The 18,442-nt window shown below is 42.9% G+C and overlaps 1 protein-coding gene across 12 annotated transcripts in view; it reads left to right on the top strand.

The window, feature by feature from the left end:
- arvcfb (ARVCF delta catenin family member b) overlaps nt 1-18,442 on the top strand; it is a 154,163-nt gene that overhangs the window by 44,037 nt on the left and 91,684 nt on the right. The window contains exon 1 of one of the 12 annotated variants that reach the window (XM_044025412.1): nt 9,247-9,475. The exons of the other annotated variants lie outside the window; for them this stretch is intronic. Within the exon in view, the coding sequence (XP_043881347.1) occupies nt 9,455-9,475 (21 nt within the window). The 5' untranslated portion in view covers nt 9,247-9,454. Of the gene's footprint in view, nt 1-9,246; nt 9,476-18,442 lie in introns of those variants that run through there. 12 annotated transcript variants of the gene reach the window in all.

The following is an 18,442-nucleotide window of genomic DNA, read 5'->3' as shown; positions in this document are numbered from 1 at the left end:
GTGAGCAAAAGGATTTTATATAGGATTAATATATCACCCTCTAATGCTAACATAACCCACCAGAGTGTGCATGACTTGGAAGACTGTAGTTCATGTTATTATTGTTTATATTATTTATTGATATTTCTTTTCTTATGTTGATGTCGATGCAAGATATTTGACACCTTCCAAGACCTTATTTCCATATTTCCAGCGGCACTACTCGCCTCGGCACGGCACAGTTTCACACCCAGAGTGACTAGAGACTTGTACAGTAGTTGTTGGAGATTAACCCACGTTTTTAGGATTGTAAAGTAGTTTTAACTGATCTACAGTTCGGCACTGTCCGGCTTGATTTCTGTCTCTTCTTCTAGGGCACTAAAAATAATACCTGGTACCAGGTACTACGCTAGTGGAAACACTACTTAAACCGTGCCGTGCCATGCCGTGCCATGGCGAGGCGAGTAGAGCTGCTGGAAATACGCCATTATACTAATTGAATTCAGATTCTCACTCACTTCAATATTACACTTTATGAGTTGCTGTCACGCAAGATAACCCGTGATTATGCTGCGCTAAAAACACTCCATTAGCGTTACTGAAGAGGTGCTTTGTCGCGATTCAGTGACATGGACCGATGCGCCTCACAATCTGCATTCACACGGCCCCGAGATGTGCGTCACACATGCTAAGACCATGCGCTGCCGTCCTTAACCTTCGGTAAGTGATTTTGGCCTGGAGTGTTATCGCCAAGGCTCTGAAAGGTCAAGCGTTGCGTGATGACAGTTCATTGTGTGCAGAAAGGCAGACAGCACTCAGACAACCATGTCTGTCTGGAGCGAAGAGAGAAGGTGACCTCATTTCATATACACCAGACGTCTAATCTACCCACTGCCGCTGCCCGGTGCATGCATAGTTCCCATCTCTTAGTGCAGACAATCACCCAGCTTTGAAAAGGCTCAACATTAAAGCTGGTCTGCCCAAGACTAAATTGACATTTCTTTAGTAGGGAAATGAATATGATTTCGTCTTGACATCATGTGCAATTCACAGCTTTTAAACTAAATACATGAAGAAGACAAGCAGATTTTCCCCACAATACGCCCAAACAACACAAACATTCAGAAAAACAGTGGTGGAGATGTTCTCCAGCCTCCGCAGCGCGGCTTGACCAAAAAAGCACCAAAAACATTACGATACCATACGATTAAATAAAAAAAAGTGAATTATTGGCGTTATATTTAGGTATATAAAATTGAGAGAGATTGTAAATGCAGGGGGAAAGGAGAATATCACGTGAATCATAGTGACCTGCTGCTTGGGACGTATGTGGTGACCTTTGATCACCTCCTATTATCGTACATTTTTTTACCCAGAAGAGTGACATTTGTCCCCTGACAAGAGAAAGATAAATGTGAACTGTTGTTGAGCCCTGGAACTCGTGAATTATTTCTCTTCAGTGGACATCATAAAATGCTGGTGTTTGGTATTCGCTGCTATATTCAGTGGGATTCTAACCCTGGCTGAGGGATGCTATCCCTTGTGCAAATGTTGTGGGAAATTTTCAAAGGCGTGTGAGCTTCAGAGAGAGGGAACAGTGCAGCCTTTGATCTGTGCCTCTGTCTGTGGTGAAGATGTACAGGCCCCGGCCCTGCAATGGCACCGCAAATACTCAACCCAACAATCCCTTCACCCGCCCTGCTCCCACTTTTATTCCCCCAGCCCTGTCTAGGCACAATGGATACAAAGGGCTGAGGGTGCTATAGCGACAGAAGATCTATCCTTCCACTGGCAGGGCCCGGGAGCTCCTGTACCCTCATAAATCACCTGCCTAACAATGAGCCCTAGTTTGCCCCCTCCCTTCCTCTGTCTTCTCTTGTCTTCATCCCTCCCTGTGCCATCAAGAACCTTCTCGCCTCCCATAAATACCCTAATTACCTTGGGGTGAAAGTGCCTCTTTGTTTATTTCTGTATGCCGCACTGTTTCCGTCGTCCTCCTTTGCTTATTTCCTCGCAGCCTGTGAGAAAAGTTCACATTTCAATTCAAACACTATTGCTGTCAGTTGACAATGTTTCCATAAATGAGGTAATACCTCAACAGTTTAGAGGGTATTTTAGTCTGTGTGAAAGTATTGACTTCTTCATACAGCAGAATGATGCAAATAGAGCAGCAAGTCTATGAAATCATTTCAGCGCTGAGGATACATTTTCCACTTTCTGCAAAATGCCAGTATATCTTACTGCAGAGGTTCTGCACCTTCCACCTGCCACCTTCTTCTTCTTCTTCTCCATCCTGGTGCATGCTTTGACCTTCAACAAGTCAGCTTGACCATGCCTAGTGTATTAAGTTGCTGCCATGTGATTGACTGATTAGATATTGGAGTTAAACCTAACAAAGTGACCAGTGATTGTCGGTGAATCCTGACATTTTAAGACCTTGTTTACTGCTGAGTTTTTGGAGTCCATTTGCTGAACCACAGACGATTGTGTACATTAGGATCACAAAGACTTTTGCCTGCTTAAGTGCTCAGGCTCGACTAAAACAGTGAAGTGTGGGTGCTATTTATGTTCTTGATCATCATTTATTCACTCCCTTCTCACCATTAGGAGACACGCTTTGAACCACGCCGCTAATGACGGAGGTGGGCAAGTCCTTTCTGTGTCTCGATTCGGCCCAGGAGCCGCTGAGGAAGGACAAGATTTCTTACTCAAGGCTGGGGTTGTGCATAATCCACTTGTTCCGATAAACACAGAAAGAGAGGTGTCTATAAAATAGAATTTTTGTACTGTGGGCCATTTATGTTTCCAAGCCTTTCTCTTACAACCCAGCCAACCAAACACTGGTGGACTTTGTGTCGACCGTGGCGCGCCTCTCTGCCGTTTGATCACAATCCATTAAACCATTATGTTCACTAAAAGCATCAAGAGTGGAGTGAAAACTGCTCCCGTTTCCTTGACCACACATCATCGCCGCGTACTTCCAGAGGAGCTAAATGTCTTTTTGCGGCCACATCGCGCGGAAGTCCTCGTACTTGGAGATGACCCTGGACCTGCCTGTTAAGTTCAGAGACTAAACTATTTTTGCCCAATGTGTTTGAAATAAAGCGTCCTCCTCCTCCTCCTCCCGGGACACCTACGCCACCTGTGGAATGTGACCTCACCCTCTCTCAGTCTCCACCAGAATATCCAAACAAGGCCGGAACCAAAAACAGAAGACGCTTAATTGAAAACAGTTTTAGAGGTCTGCCGCGGGGCCTGAGGTGTTCTTCGAAAGTCTTGATTTAATCATCATCATGCGTTTAACTAACTGCTGTGACATTTTTACAACATGACTTACAAGCGTGTAAAAAAAAAACGAGGACCAGAAGCTGCGGTCAGTTGTTTTGCTCGGGTAAATTTGCGCTTTATTGAAGAGAACATTCCTTACACCTAAAGGACTTAGAGCCAAACTTTGTTTTGGCCACAGCTCTACAGAGAAATCAAAGATCTTTGGGAAAAGAATAAAGACTCAGGCGTGTATTTTATCATCTTTTTTATCATTGGGTGGGTGTACAGTAGATGCAGCAACGCTCGTTTTATACGGTCAACTTATACCAGTGCAGTCATACACACACACACACACACACACAGATCAGAGGATTTTGCACTCAGGCTGACTGACTGTATGAGGTCTGGCATTGCCTGAGGCTAAACCGACTGTAAAAGACTGGACACTACAGAGGCAGGAATCTGCAGACCTTTGCTGGTGTGTGTCAAACAACACACACACGCACACACATGCACACACATGCACACACACGCACACTAACACAGTCTGGAAATCATGTAATTTGTCTTCAGCTGAAGCCAGACTACGGGCCCCTCTCTTTACATGTTGGAGGATTTGAAAGGGGTGAAGTGGAAGGAGGTTGGGCTCGGTATGTGAGCCGTCTGAGAGTGATGCTAGTGCTGCAGGAATGTGTGAAAAGACGGGCTCTTCTCTTTTCCAAGGGCCTCATTCAGGCGGCTGACTAAAAACAAAGTGTTTAGTAAGCATCTTTTCCATGGAGTGTGTGAATCTTTTTGATACATTTTGAATTTGAATTTCAGCCAATGTGAAATTCAGTATTTGCACTTTGGGATGGGACGTTACAGTATGTACTGCTAGTATTATTCTGATACAGTCATTTTAGACCATTTATGAACTATGAAGCTGTTTGTCCTGAGTCATTTCAAAGACATCAATTTCCTCGCCCATAAAGAAGAAATAAACAGCCCAAACATGACTCAGCTAAAATGCTTTTGCTGAATTTTATGGACATTTTACAGTCGCTGCACGTGATTTATAGGATTTGGATTGTATCGCATTCTACATTTATATTAGCCAGATATCCTGATACTCTGCTGGATCAGAAATTGGTCAAATGGAGTTGCAAAAACCCTAAATGCCACATAAATGTGTACATTAAGCACAGGCTGTAAAGACGACAGTGAACAGAATATGAGTTATTCATCTTAAAATAAATGAAGCAAAAAGACTGTATTGAGTTATATTTGTATAAAGTATCCAGCCTTTAACGCAGCTGTGTTTTGTTTACTTCCTGTGGCTGCTGCTGACCTTTGACAACGAATACCCGCCCCACATCGTCCAAAGGGCCACACCCAGCATTCCTAAAGAATGCCAGCTATATGCTATAGGTGGGAAATGTCATCTATCCTGCAGTGCAATGCAAAACACGCACTCTTCGACTCTCCACAGCCAGGTATAGTCTGCGATACTGTGAGTGTGTTAGCCAAGGTCAAATAACAAAAACTAGCTCAACAGATAGAAACGGAGTCTCTGAGTTGTTATGTGTCACAAATACACTCATTATATAAAGAAGAAGATGCTTGAACAAGCACAGTTAATCACTCTGGGAACGGTGGCTGTTTGCACACTTAAACAGTAGAGTGGCAACGTAATATGAGAACACACAATAAATGATTATCTTATGCCTAATTTAAAGGGCTTTAGTGGCTCCTGAGTTAGACCTGGGCTTTGTTTAAGTGAGAGAATCTATACATGTAAATGGAAACGTGTTAGTTCTATAATAAATCTGGGATTTTACATCGTCACAAGGTTAAAATCACACACAGCCCTAATTCAATGTCTGGAAAAATAATGGCGTTTATCTTAAAATGAATGTGAATGAAAAATGACTGCTTTTTTAACCCTTAAAATAATTTAGAACGCTGCTGTTTCTGCACGTGTCCCAGTTCTCGTGACATGATGGAAAACAAGGAAAAGTCTTTTCCTCTTTTTTTTTTTTTGTTAATAGTTGTATTTCATTCTTGCAGGATTGGGACATAAAAGCAGACAATAGAAGCGTTTGGTCTGAACTTTATTTCCCAATGTGAAAGGGAAAATTGCCTTTTTTGCAAGACAAAGGTCCCAAATAGATTGGACTCTAATCCTCTGCATCGCTGAGTAGTCGTTTTTCAAGGGGGGGAATAAAACATGATAGTACAAGTCATTAGAAAAGGTTTTTGCTTTTTTTGCAAACTGTGCCATTGTTAGAATAAACAGCAGTGAGCCTGTAGTAGAGAAGATCATCTTGGTCCTGTACACACATGCATTATTTTGTTATCAGGCTCCAACATTGTCCAGTGAATATTATAAACCCCCTAAAGTTAAAGATAGTGAAACAAAACACCATATACGTTGCTTATCTTTCTACTTTCTCTATCTGCTTCAACTCATTTCTGCTTCCATCTGTTTCTCTCTCTGGTATCTGGAATTTAAAAAAAACAACCACCACACGCACACACACGATTCAAACAGATGCGGCTTCACTGGAGGTGTCTGGCTGTCGACGCAGCCTTGTTGCCGCACATTAACTTTTCCACCATCTGTTTGACACGTTTGTGCTGACAGAGTGAGGCTGACTTCGGTTAGGTTTGATTACAATTCCTGGATTTATTCGTACATCTCGTACATTAATGTCGGTAGCAGGCGAGGACGTTATTATTAGCAGGCGAGGATGTGGAGGACATTACAGGACCCATTTTTGCAGAATGCTTATTGATGCCACTCGCATGCAGCCATTGTGGCAGTATGGTTCAAAGAATGGCAATTTGTCACTAGTGATGAGATCAAACCTTTATTTAACCCTTGGAACACAGAGCATTTAGGCTGCTTTTTTCCCCATTACTATGTTAAAACGTGCAGTAAATACAGAGGCTATAAGAATGTGCAATATAGAGTGTGTTTTTTTTCATTTTCACCAACTATGTAAACACACCTGAGCAAAAAGCACTCAAAAGGTTTCAAATCTGGTTGAATTTGTAGAATTTGGAAATTTGCCACGCTTCAGGGTTCGCTTGACTCGCTTTTATCAACAGAAATAAAAGGAAAAAACAGTCTAATTTTGTGACCTTTGCACAATTATTGCAACTTCATATCGCTACCAAAAAAAGCGCAACATAAAATGAGTCATCATTTTGACTCAACAACGCATTTTCTACTGTATGTGACCAATAAACACACACAAACAGGATGTCCATATAAGGCCTTGTGTATTATTCCCACGCCAATTTACCAAGCATACGTGAGCACAAAGGGTTAACCAGGAAGTATAGTAATATAAGAATTGACGTAGACTCCTGGTTTAAACAGTGACACTTACGGAGTAGGAAGGAACTAAGCGCTTATCCACTAGGGGGCGTCTCATCTTCAAAAAAAAGAGCTTGAATGGAAGTTTACGGTAAAATCAGTCTATTTCTCACATGATTTATAATATTATTGAACATTTTCCTGACTCAGTCGCTAGTTTCAGGTTTTCTTCAATGCAACATGATGACAGTGATTGACAGCTGGTATCATCCAATAGGAGCCTGCTTGCGGGTGTTGCCTTGTCAGTTTAATTTGAATTAAACAGGGAACATTTCACCAATCCCGTCTAAAGAATTCAAAGTTATACGTGCATGAAAATCTGACTGAACTTGTGTATTTTAATGAAGAAATGTGAAGTTGTTATGATATAATTATTGTTCCTATAGTTCTTATTGACCCAAGGGGAGGGGATGAAGGACCCTTGCACAGTTTGTGGGGCCAAAGAAAAGCGTAGTGAGCACGTAGGGCTTCCCAGTCACTGTTTTGAGATAATAAATCACAAAATCTTGGCCATGTGAAAGTCTGTAAAACGTTGAGCCAACAGTGAACTATATCTGGACATTCTTATCTACTCTCACGAGTATTCTAGAGCACTTAATGGATTTTATAAATACGGTTATGAAAGTCACTCAACACTTAAATGCCGTAAATGGAACGTGACATCGCGTGTGATATTCCTCTTTAACTGCTTTTTTGAATGGTGGCGTTGGTCGGATGAATTGTTAATCACACTGTTGGAAATAAGAAAAGGTCTCGATGTAATGTTGCATGGTGGACCATGTCTTTCATTAAGAACAAATGTAATGCAGTAACATTCAGGGAAATGAAATAACACTGGCAAGCGGGTGGAATGCAAAACCTCAGCCATTTCCGCTCCGTTTGGAATTTCTCCTTTTTCTCCTGTTTATTTTAGACCAGTCATCCTTTTTCTCTCTCCTGTTCAAACTCCTTTCAATTTGCTAAACGTCTATCTACGTTATTAGATTAACATTCCTATTCAGCCTTGGTCACAGTCACAGCTACTTGAATGTGAATTCTTCCACGTACGCTCCACCCCTCCCTCACATCAAGTGCAGCGAGAGGAATGGGACAAAGAGTCGCAGAGAAGGAGCTGTGTGTGCATGTGAGTGTGTGAAAAGGGTGTAAAAAATCTGCAGAGTATGGGGTGCCTTTCCTCCAGGAGGGGCAACTTTTGTTTTGTATGTGTGAGCCCCTGCCCCCCCCTCTTGTCCCTCCTTTTCCTGGTCTCTCTCTGTCTTTGCCAACAAGGAGGAGGGGTTGATTGGTTGACAGACAGACGCAGCTGGAGTGTATAGAGGGAGCTGGTCCCACCCCACTAAGATGCCAGTGAGCCAGAGATAGAGCGAGAGACACAGACCCAATGAGCAGGATGAGCGGAGAGAGACAGAGAGATAGGAGGAGAAGGAGGAGGAGGAGGAGGAGAGAAAGCAGCTTCACAGCTCCTGCTGCCTGTCTGGGAACCCTTCTTTTTGTTAACACACCTCCTCTTTCCCCTTTCTCTCAGCCCCAGTGGTTTTTGTTCTCACTCTGGCCAACTTTTATGTGTGTGTGTGTGTGTGTGTGCATATTGCACATACACAGTTAGTTTGGCTCCATTCCTCCTTTCGTTATAGGGGAGGGGTGTAGTGCGAAGCGATGCCCCCATCTCTTTCTCTATTTCCATACATTCATACAGCATCTCTCTCTGCTGAGGAGAAAGTAGGCTCCTCTTTTCAGCTGTTTTCAAAAAGGTAGCCAAAATCATATAGGATAAGGTCATTCTCATTTCAAAGTAAAAGCATTACAGCTCTCACTGCTACATATTATACATCATATAGTATCCCTTGTAGTTGTTAATACATTAAATATGATACAAGTGTCATTGTTGCATCTTAAAAGTTTGATATGCATGTTTATCAATGGCCAGTAATAGAATATAAAATATTCCTTATCGTCCACTGTAAGAAACTAAGTAAATATAAATTAGTAATTTGTAACCGCTAACATATTTTGTAATCCTGGATATTATTCATAAGCAGTGACATATTACAGCCTCTATTGGCCATATTGGGTGTGATTCAGTGTACTTGCACTACCATTCAATGGGAAATGTGTCCATTTCGCTATGCTGGAAACGAGGTAACAGCATAGTTAAGAATAAGGAATTTTGATTTTGGTCCAATCACAGTTTAAAAGAAAGTAGCTTCTAGTCTATACTCCAGTTACATCCAATGGTGAGATTGCAGATTGTAATAAAGTGATACACATACGTCCATGTGTGTCAGGAAACTAAGCCTTCTAAGATGCTGCAGTGCAAGATGGAGGCCTCTCTAAAGTGTAAAGAGTACATTTAGAGGGCTTATTCTAAGGCTACACAATATATATATATATATATATTTATATTGTAAAATGATGATCCACACATAAAACATACTTATATATATTTAGTAAAAAATAGTTTTATCTTCTAATATACCGTACTAAATGTGACTGTAATGTGTAATTACTTAAATCAGTAGAGTAAACAAAAACCCCAAAACCTAGTGATTTCATATTTGAGAACATCTGTGCTTTTATTTTGAAACGCACCTTGCCCCACTTCCGGTAGTGCCCTGCCTTACTCTGTCCGGCTTGACACGGCGGAGCAGAGGATGGCTGCTTGCTTATGAGCTGCTGCCTCTGCGCTCACAGAGGGAAACCTCAACGTAAATAGACGAGGAAAGCGCGAGGGGAGGAGAGGAGAGGAGGCGAAGGAGAACTTTTTTCAGACAAGGTGGAAATAGTTGTCACGCGTCTCCGCGGGAGCTTCTTATTTTATCGGGAACGAAGGGGGGATATTGGACCATGCCTGCTGAAGTGAAGCAGGTTAGTGTTGCTGAGACTGCCTCTCGCTCTCTGTCTGTCTCTCTCCTCTTCCCGTGTCTTCTGTCTGTTTTTTCTACTCTTTCTCTTGCTAATTGAGTCTTTATTGTTTAGATGTTGTTGAAACCTTTCTATTTTCATCCTGCAACAGTACTCTCTGTGTGTATTGTGAAGCTTTATTTCTGTTACATCTTTCAGGAGGATAGTGCTAGAGCTCTCTCTCTCCCCCCTCTGTGTGTGTGTGTGTGTGTGTGTAACCTATGTGTGCACGTTTGTGTGTGGAAATTTCATGCCTGTGCTACAATGACATGAAATACTGTATGGACTATGTACTTACACCACTTAGTGACCATTTCATGCTGTAAATAGTCCTGAACATGAAATATGTTTGCTGGTGGTCCTGTGTGTGTGTGTGTGTGTGTGTGTGTGTGTTCTGCAGTAAAGCACTGTGATGACACATGGGTTCCATGACACATCCCTGGGCTCTGACCTGTCCGTCCTATAGAATGATGAGGTGTGATGGTCAGACGAGCAGTGAAGTATTGCAAGTCTGTCCCCCGATCACTCCCCTGGTGACAGGATTTACAGCCTGAGCTGTTAGTGCCAGTCGTGTGAGAGACATGGCATTAAAACGCTCTTTGTCTTTGACTTGCACAGATACCACAGGAATGTGCTTTTGTTAGCTCTCGCAAACTGTGTCTCTGCGTTTGTGTGGGTGTGTACGTACCGAGGCATGATGTGCGTACGTTATTTGGAAGTGTTCCCTGTGTTTGAAGTGCATCCACTCAGGCAGCCCACACCATCACAGCGTTCTTTTCCCCCGCCGAGCTTGGCAGCGCTCACATGCACTAAAAAAAGGAAGAGCGATATCCAAAAAGAAGGAAGGAAAGTGGAGGGAAAATAATCTGATTGAATAAGGTCAACCTCTCATCAGCAGTTACTCTCCTCTGCTGGGAGGAGAGGGGTGGAGCTACCAAACCCCACTGTTTGGCAGACAAAAACATTCTGTCGGCTCTGATAGTAATGCATTAACAATTCCCTCCTGGATGGATGCCACTTGATAACTCAAGGAGCTTCCGCCAAAAAGAGATTTCTCCCTCACCCTCACTTTGTTCTTTCCATCCCTGAGTTTTGATAAGTTTGAACGCTGCACTCCAGGTACGCGTTAATGGATCAAAAGCAGAGCAAACGTTGCCTGTTGGAATTTGTTGGCTTGGATTAAGGGAATGGGGTATGAATTGCATGTCTACAACTTGAGAGCATGTCCCCTCCATATGCGTCCCCAAATAGGTCAAAGACCGTGACCCCCCGTAGGACTGAGATGGTTGGCATACTTCGGCGTCGTAGCGTGACCTTTTCAACTCCACACTGAACATTCCGCAGCTCCAAAGCACCTGCTGGTCAACATGTGTCCAACTCACACTTAATCCATGCGTGGATCAGTTTCAGTGTCTAATGTTTTCGTTCGCCTTCCTTTTGCACAGTTATGCTATCAGGCCTCTGAGAACACACGCCACATGCACACACCCACACCCAGCAACTAACTCACAAGCATCCGTGCTCCGGCCAAACCTACATGACAAACTTTAAATGAATATAATTAAGTTGTAGGGAAAGTCTCCCATCCAAGAAAACAAACAACAACAAACTCAAGTGCTAAGAAGCTACCAAATTCGTTCAAGATGCATTCAATGTACCTGGTAAATGTGTGTGTTTGCAGTCATCGATAAAACATTGTTTAGCTCTGTGTCTTTTCATTCTGAAGATGCAAGGGGCACAGAGAGAGAGAGAGAGATGCTGCTCTGCCTTGACCCCGTAACGCTGCAGCAGAGCTTACAGTAAGCAAATGTGGATTACTGCATCCCACAATTAGTGGAGGCAGCCTGCACCAGACCACGTCTGAGTTAAATATAAACTGGCCTTTATTTTAGAACTTTGCACCAGCAGGCTAGCACCCAAAACCTTATTGAGTTTAGTCGCAGAGGCTGAGGTGTCTTCTGCTCATGAAAAATAGAACAACAGATTTGTCGTGGAGGAGAAAGGAAAACATCATGAATAATCCAGTAGTCATCATCTTGCCAAGGTCTATCAGAAAGCCGACTTTACTCTTCCTCCGCAAGAATAACAAAATAATTCACCAGTGATTCAGCCCGACTAAAGCAGGTCTTGTCTTCAGACCGCTGGTTACTGGCAGATGCCTGACAGCCAGAAGGGCTTTGAGCCGCTGCAACTTCACATTGCACCCAAAATCTGATGCTGTTTGATTTATTACCGAAGTTCATATACAAACAAAATCACTGTCACATTTGTCTCCATCTAGTTTTTTTTATGGCAACACAACCGCACTTGTGCATTCTTTCCCGTTCCTTTCCTCGGGCTCTGCTCGTGTGACTGTAGAAGACGTGCAGATCAATATTTGAAGACATTTAGAGCATGAGGAAGAGGCATTGTTTTGGGGCGTGGAGGTCCAACAAGAGTAATGCCAATGACCGGAAACATATGAGCACTCAATAGCTGTGGAGAGTGCATCCATGTAAAGGGGGTTGGGTGGATGAATTATAGGGAGTAGGGGGGTTATGAGTGCTGTTGTGTTTTGAAACGGGTGAGAGTCTTGGAAGAGCTTTGATCATATGGTGACACACGCTTAATGACTGGTGATACCAGATGGCCTTCCCATCACACAGCCTGTCCATGCATACAGGCCATTGTCACCCATGTTTTCCATACTACTCCTCATGGCTGCACTTGACCCATGGCGTGAAACAATATGGCAGCAATGGCGAGGTTTTGTGTCCTATTTCAACATGCTCATGTTGAATAGAAAGTGTTTAATTACAGCAGGAGGGTAGAATGGTTTTTAGAACCTGTAATGCCACTATCCTCAGGGAGTGAGTCAAATAAACAAAACATGTGCTGGATACAGCTTTCCATCTGTGCTGATTTCTCTGCTGGTTTATATAATTGTAGATTGAATATCTCTGGACTTATTATGTGACTAATTAAGGAATTGGAAGTATCTCATTGAGCTCTGGAAACGTCCTTAATTTGAGTTTACATAAGCTACATTTTATGTTTTTTTTTTCTCATTATACTTGAATTGCACATTATTGTCTACAATTGTATTACAATGTTGTTGTTTTTCTTGATTGAATTTAAAAGTGTGAAGCAGACGCAGTGAAACTAGTGCTGTCAGCTCCTGGAGTAATATCTGAGCTGCACAATCAAAATCCCTCCTGCCGCTTTGTCACTACCCTTTCTTGCTCGTTGCCTGCAGTTATTAAGTCATGTCACTCGGAGGAGAACAGCTCAGTTTGAGGACATTAGCTAGACAATTGTACAGATCTACATATATGAATCAAAACTTAATTGACAATGATAATTAATGGGACACGACTTAAATAAATCACCCTGGTATACAGTAGTTATAATTATTTGTGGTAGCTCTCTGAAAGACATTTTATCCTTTCTTATCTGAAATCCCCTAATGCAACTTTACCAGACATCTGGTCTACCAAGTGTGGTTACACAAACATAAGAAAAATGTTAAATATCAATGGTATTTGACCCCAGCAAGTTTGACACCGTACTATACATAGTGCACTGTATTTTCCTGCTGTGGATCATATGACCACAGCGTCAGGTTTTCGGTGTTTACTCTGTGGTTGTGTTCTGCGGAGCATTGGGGGTCTACGCCACTCAACCCTTGGCACCACGGACTCACACTTTCTTCGGTCCAAGCACATTTGGCTGGCTGACAGCGTGACTGAGGCAGGCCTGCGCTCGTTCGCTCACTGTTTGACCACTGGTGAGGACCATAATACTCTCTCAGCTTTCATCATCACGCTGATGGAATTAAAAAAAAAAAAAAGCTGAGTGGCAGTAAATTGGAAGACTGGAGAGGGATGGTGGAGATGTATGCGTTCATACGGCTATGTTTGGAAACAGCTCTTGGGGAAGATGAAGCGGCGCATTAATGAGATGGCAGCTTATTATCTCGCTGGAGCTGTTCTTTTTTTCCAACCTATTCAGCTTTACAGCGTGTCAGCTATCAAAAATGTGTGCAGAATGGATCCCATATAAAGCCTTAATGTACGTCTCTGACAAACACAAGAACAAATCAATGTTCCTTTGACTTTCAGTGACTTGTATATGGCCTTTTGGCTAATGGTAATTGTGTTTTCGCTGCTGCCAAATACAGTAAATCCTCAGGAGGTGTGGTGAAGACATAGTGTCAGTCAGTTCTCCTTACAGCACACACATGCTAGAGGCTACACAGGAACATCACCTGGATGTATGGCTTATTTATTCCCTATTTTGTCTGCAGGCTACAGACGGAGTAGCCCTGTGTATATGGTAGTGAGATTCATATTGTCCCCATATCCAATAATTACATTTATATCTGTAAGCAAACAACATGAGACATGTTTTTGCAAAGATTGCCGCATTGCAAGCACAAGATACTTCCTCACATTTATACTGAACCAAGCATAAGGTTGACAGGAGTCGTCAAAGACTGTATTAAGAAAGGTTTTCCTTCTTATTCCTCCATTTTCTCACTCTTTGTGTGCTTCTTCTGGGGCCTTTTTTAAAAGGACTGGGCCTTTTTTTTTGGCAGTTATGTATAGTTCATACAGGCTCCACCTCCTCTGTCCTGCAGCTGAGGACCTCTCAGAGGGGCCCTTGGGGGCAAGGTCAAAGTCCTCATAAAGATTCTCTCAACTAGAAACGCAAGAACAAAAGCCTCTCCGCTTATCCCTTTCTCTTTTTTAACCCCCTCCAGTACCACCGTACATTGCACTACAGAGCACATCCAGTGGAATTGTGGGGGCTGGGGGTGTGATTGAAGGCTCGGGCTCCTCTTGCGTGTTTAGTCTGGAACTTTCTTTTGAGGGATTAGCCCACTTCCTGCCTCTGGGCCGGCCACTGGAAGCAGTTGGGATGCTGGAGAGAGCATCGATCCTCCATCATCATACCATCTGTCTCATGCTGCCTTTTGGGATTAATGATTGCTTCTGACAGCTCTTTAGTAGGGCTCCATCAGTGCCAACCAACCATTCAGATTACACAGTGGCAGTGTGAGGAGTCTGCACATCCTCTGTTTATGTAGTGGTTTTTTTTTTACTTCAGTTTTAAATTTTAGAAATGTACCAATAATGATTGGAAAGCAAAGTGCAGAAACATTGCTTCAGAATGTTCCTGTTTTTTTCCAAACATGTCAACAAGAGGTCAAACACTTTTTCATTTGAATCGATTGAGCTCCTCTGATATTTTCTGTTTTGGCAGACACTCGCTCTGATAGTGCCTGATGGCTGAGCTATATTTGCTAATTTAAATGCCTCTTTTGCTGAAAATGTGTGTATACAATACAACGATTTTCTTCTGGTGATTAGTTTCCATAACATTTTTTTTGGCAAGTCTCCACTCCAAGTAAACATGGCAGCTCATGAGAGTAATGCAGGGTCCACAGAATGTTGCGTTTAGATGAGTGGCTTTGAAGTGCATTCAGTGACCCTCAGAAATGGCGTTATTTCTGCACATGCATTACACTGAACTAATGCTTGCTGCTGTTGCCACCTTTTGGAAATAGATGCTCAAGTAGGTAGACATCAGGTAATTCAAGAAGTATGGAAAGTGATGCAAAATACTAACCATTGTTTAGTTGAGTGTCTTTTAAATATGAATATTGTTTTTTTTTCTGGAATTCCATCACGTTTACTTGCATTTTCTTTTTTATTTCTGAATTGTTGATTGGTTGGACGAGGGGCAAACCAGTGAACAACTGTGTTTTCACTTACATTCAGTCTGTAGTTCAATAATAATTCTGACACAGTCTATTGTCTCCTTTTTGGAACGGCTCATATATTTCCAACAGCATGTATTTGCAGAGCCATGTTTGTCAGAGCTTCGTCACAAAGCCTGGAGGGACTTTGAAATGAGGGCTGGCTGTTACTGACCCTCTGATGGTTGAAGTGTGCTGATGAGGTCTTTATTAGAATGCTGCTCTGGCCCCTTGCAACACATAATAGTTGCTGTAACTGCCAATGGCTCTGGTCCAGGGAGAAAGTAAGAAAGAATGATGGAGCAGGAAAGAGTGAGAGGGAAAGTCCAAACCATTGCAAGCTGACCAATCTTGGAGCCACAGCGCTCATTACTACATGCAGCCAACGCTGGCACAGCTCTGACTCCACTTCAACGAAACCACGAAAAGAACCTTGTGACACTGGGAAAGATACACAAGTACCTGGCATTTTTGGTACTGCCAATTGTACTATGCAACAGTATGTACAGTTCACTGCTTTCTACAGGAGAAGCATCTACACACAAGGCTGGCCGTCATGTACCATTAAGTGTGATGGCACAGCATTGTTTCCCGTGTCTCTTAATATGTGTTTAGCCCATTCTCAGAGGAGCCACTGGGGAACAAAGGAGTGATGCGCCTCCTCATTCCACATTCCACATGTCTCTATTGAGTTGTCTAATGAACCTCTACATGCATGGCCTCCGAAAAATACAATCTCAGTCCATCACGCACCCTCATATTTAATTTGTTTGGAATCTGTAATAGGCTGTGAAGTGTAGTGTCGTACTGTGATGATCTGTGCCAGCCAGGTCTGTGGTTTTGTAGGGACAGATGCCAGCCATCAGTAGAAGGTGCTGTACTTAACACTGCGTGCTGGGCAGTGTTGGCCCTGTTGTGTAGGCTTTCAGAGCTGCCAGTATCCTGTTGCTCCAGCCAAGCAAGCTTTTAGTTCGGTAATAGGACATTGAAGCTGCATGTTCACTTTCTGAAGAGGGGGCAGCTGAAAGTTAAAGAGGAAAATGTTGTGTCATTGAGAACGAGATGCAGGGCGGTACATGAAACACTGGACAAATCGCTTCCTGTGTTTGCTTTGGTTGAGTAACTCTGCCGGCAACCTAGGTGGTGAAGAGCTACGAGCTGCATTATCGGGCGGGTGGCAGTGGGTGGTGCAACAGACCAAAAACACTAAACCAACACAAACAAAGTAAACAGACAGAGTTTGTCACCACAGTTGAAACTTTTTAACATGGTTCCTTCAAGGTTTCCCATACATACATTACTCTCCACCGCCACAAATTGCTGTCTGGTTTGATGAAATTTTCAGCATGTACTTGAATTATTGAATAATAATACACTGGGACAATGTCAGTTTGAGAGAGAGGAGAGTCATGACCTGATGGTGCAAGTGCATTAGCTACTGGGCGTCTGAAATCCCCAAGTTTCTAACATTATTTGTGTTTCGTCTCAACCCCCACCCAAACACTTTCTGTACATCTGATGTTTTGGGTAACTTGCTGTGAAGAATCACAGCATATATTTTCCCCCTGGCACCTTGAGCCTCAATATTCATATGCACATTTATTTATCTGTGGCTTTTCTACCATTGTTACAAAACAGTTTTTTCTCTGGAGTCTTAGAAATTCAAGACGTCTCTGTTTTGCACCCCACTTAATCAATGAGCTGTATTCGGGCATGTGTTTGTATTTCTTTTACCTCCTCAGATGGTGGACGTGTGGAAAAGAGTGCACTAAACTCAGCAGAGTTTTCAGACTTAAACAAACAAGGACTGTTGATCTAGAACTACTTGAATTTCCAAATTCTTTCCACCATAACCTTGTACATTTAAGAGAGTCTTAATCCAATAAAACCCACTCATCGTTTGTTTTGTACTCTGTCTCTCTTGAATCTGGCTCTGAGTGTGTGTGTGTTGGGGGTAGGTTCCTGTGAAGGAGTGGCCAGCTGCAGCCTCTGTTGTTCAGGCCGCAAGGGAGCACAGGGAGTGTTTTTGGGGTCATGGAGCAGTTACATTCCAGACTCGAATGCTCAGATGCGACCACTCATTCCTCACTTTTAACCAAGCCATAACCCACCTCCGCTTTTTTCTCTGTCCCTTATCTACGGTCCTCTGTGCACAGTGTCTCAGTGGCACTATTCAGGCTTCTAGTGTCTAGTGCTGGCCTGCAGAACATGTATCAATCTCCTCCATATGCTGTGCAGATGATGGACCAGAAGGTGTAGGTGAAGGACACCAGATTGACTGCACCGTTTCCTTGCTCTGCCATGTTCTCACACCCCTCAAGTTGTTAGTTTTAACAAGACCATGTTAGAGTGTTGTGCAGCTAATGATGATAAAAGTGTGCTGACTGCTTTACACCCTTCTGTTATTCCCTGCAGAAATGAACTCAGAAAAGTACTTACTACTGTCAGGGGCAAAGCATTTTTTTACTTTTGCTCCATTATCTTGACACCATTTTATAAGCTCACAGACTGGTGAGCAAAGGCCATCATGTACATTCTCTAAACTACCCACAGCTAAATTGTAGTATAATAAAAAACTCTTTTCCACCCATGGTCTCAGTGCACCTCGGCTTGCCTCACCTCGACTCGCCTTGGCACAGCAGGGTTTAGGTTCCACTACAAAATAGTACCTACTCAACGTGGGTGGAGTCATCACTGCATGGCTGCCGTGACTTTGTTCTACACGCAACACACACAAACGAGTGACAAGTGACTTGTAAAGCAGTTGTTTTCAGTTTACTGAATCCATAGAGTCATCCATCCATCCATGTTTTACCGCTTTATCCTCCATAGGAGGTTGGTGGGGGGGGGTGCTGTGGGCGAAAGGCGGGGTACACCCTGGACAGTTCGCCAGTCCATGACAGGGCCACATATAGATAGGTCTTCTTGCTGCAAAGACAAGAGTGCTAACTACTACACCCACTGTGTGGCAGTGCTGTTGCTAAATACACCAGACTCCACTGTTAAATATTAAGATTTTAGACATTTCCCTGGTAATTGTTGGAGATTAACCCACATTTTTAGGATTGTTAAGTGTTTTTTACTGATCTACAGTTCGGCATTGTTCGGCTTGATTCTTGTGTCAGTCTGGCACATTGCGACGTGGTGCATAGTGTTGCCTCAGCTCTCTTGGAACCTCACCAGAGCAGGTA

This window comes from Solea senegalensis, linkage group LG5 (assembly GCF_019176455.1).
Source record: "Solea senegalensis isolate Sse05_10M linkage group LG5, IFAPA_SoseM_1, whole genome shotgun sequence".
Taxonomy (NCBI): Eukaryota; Metazoa; Chordata; class Actinopteri; order Pleuronectiformes; family Soleidae; genus Solea; species Solea senegalensis.
The sequence above is the reverse complement of the archived record's forward strand: the minus strand, read 5'-3'. Positions and strand labels throughout refer to the sequence as shown.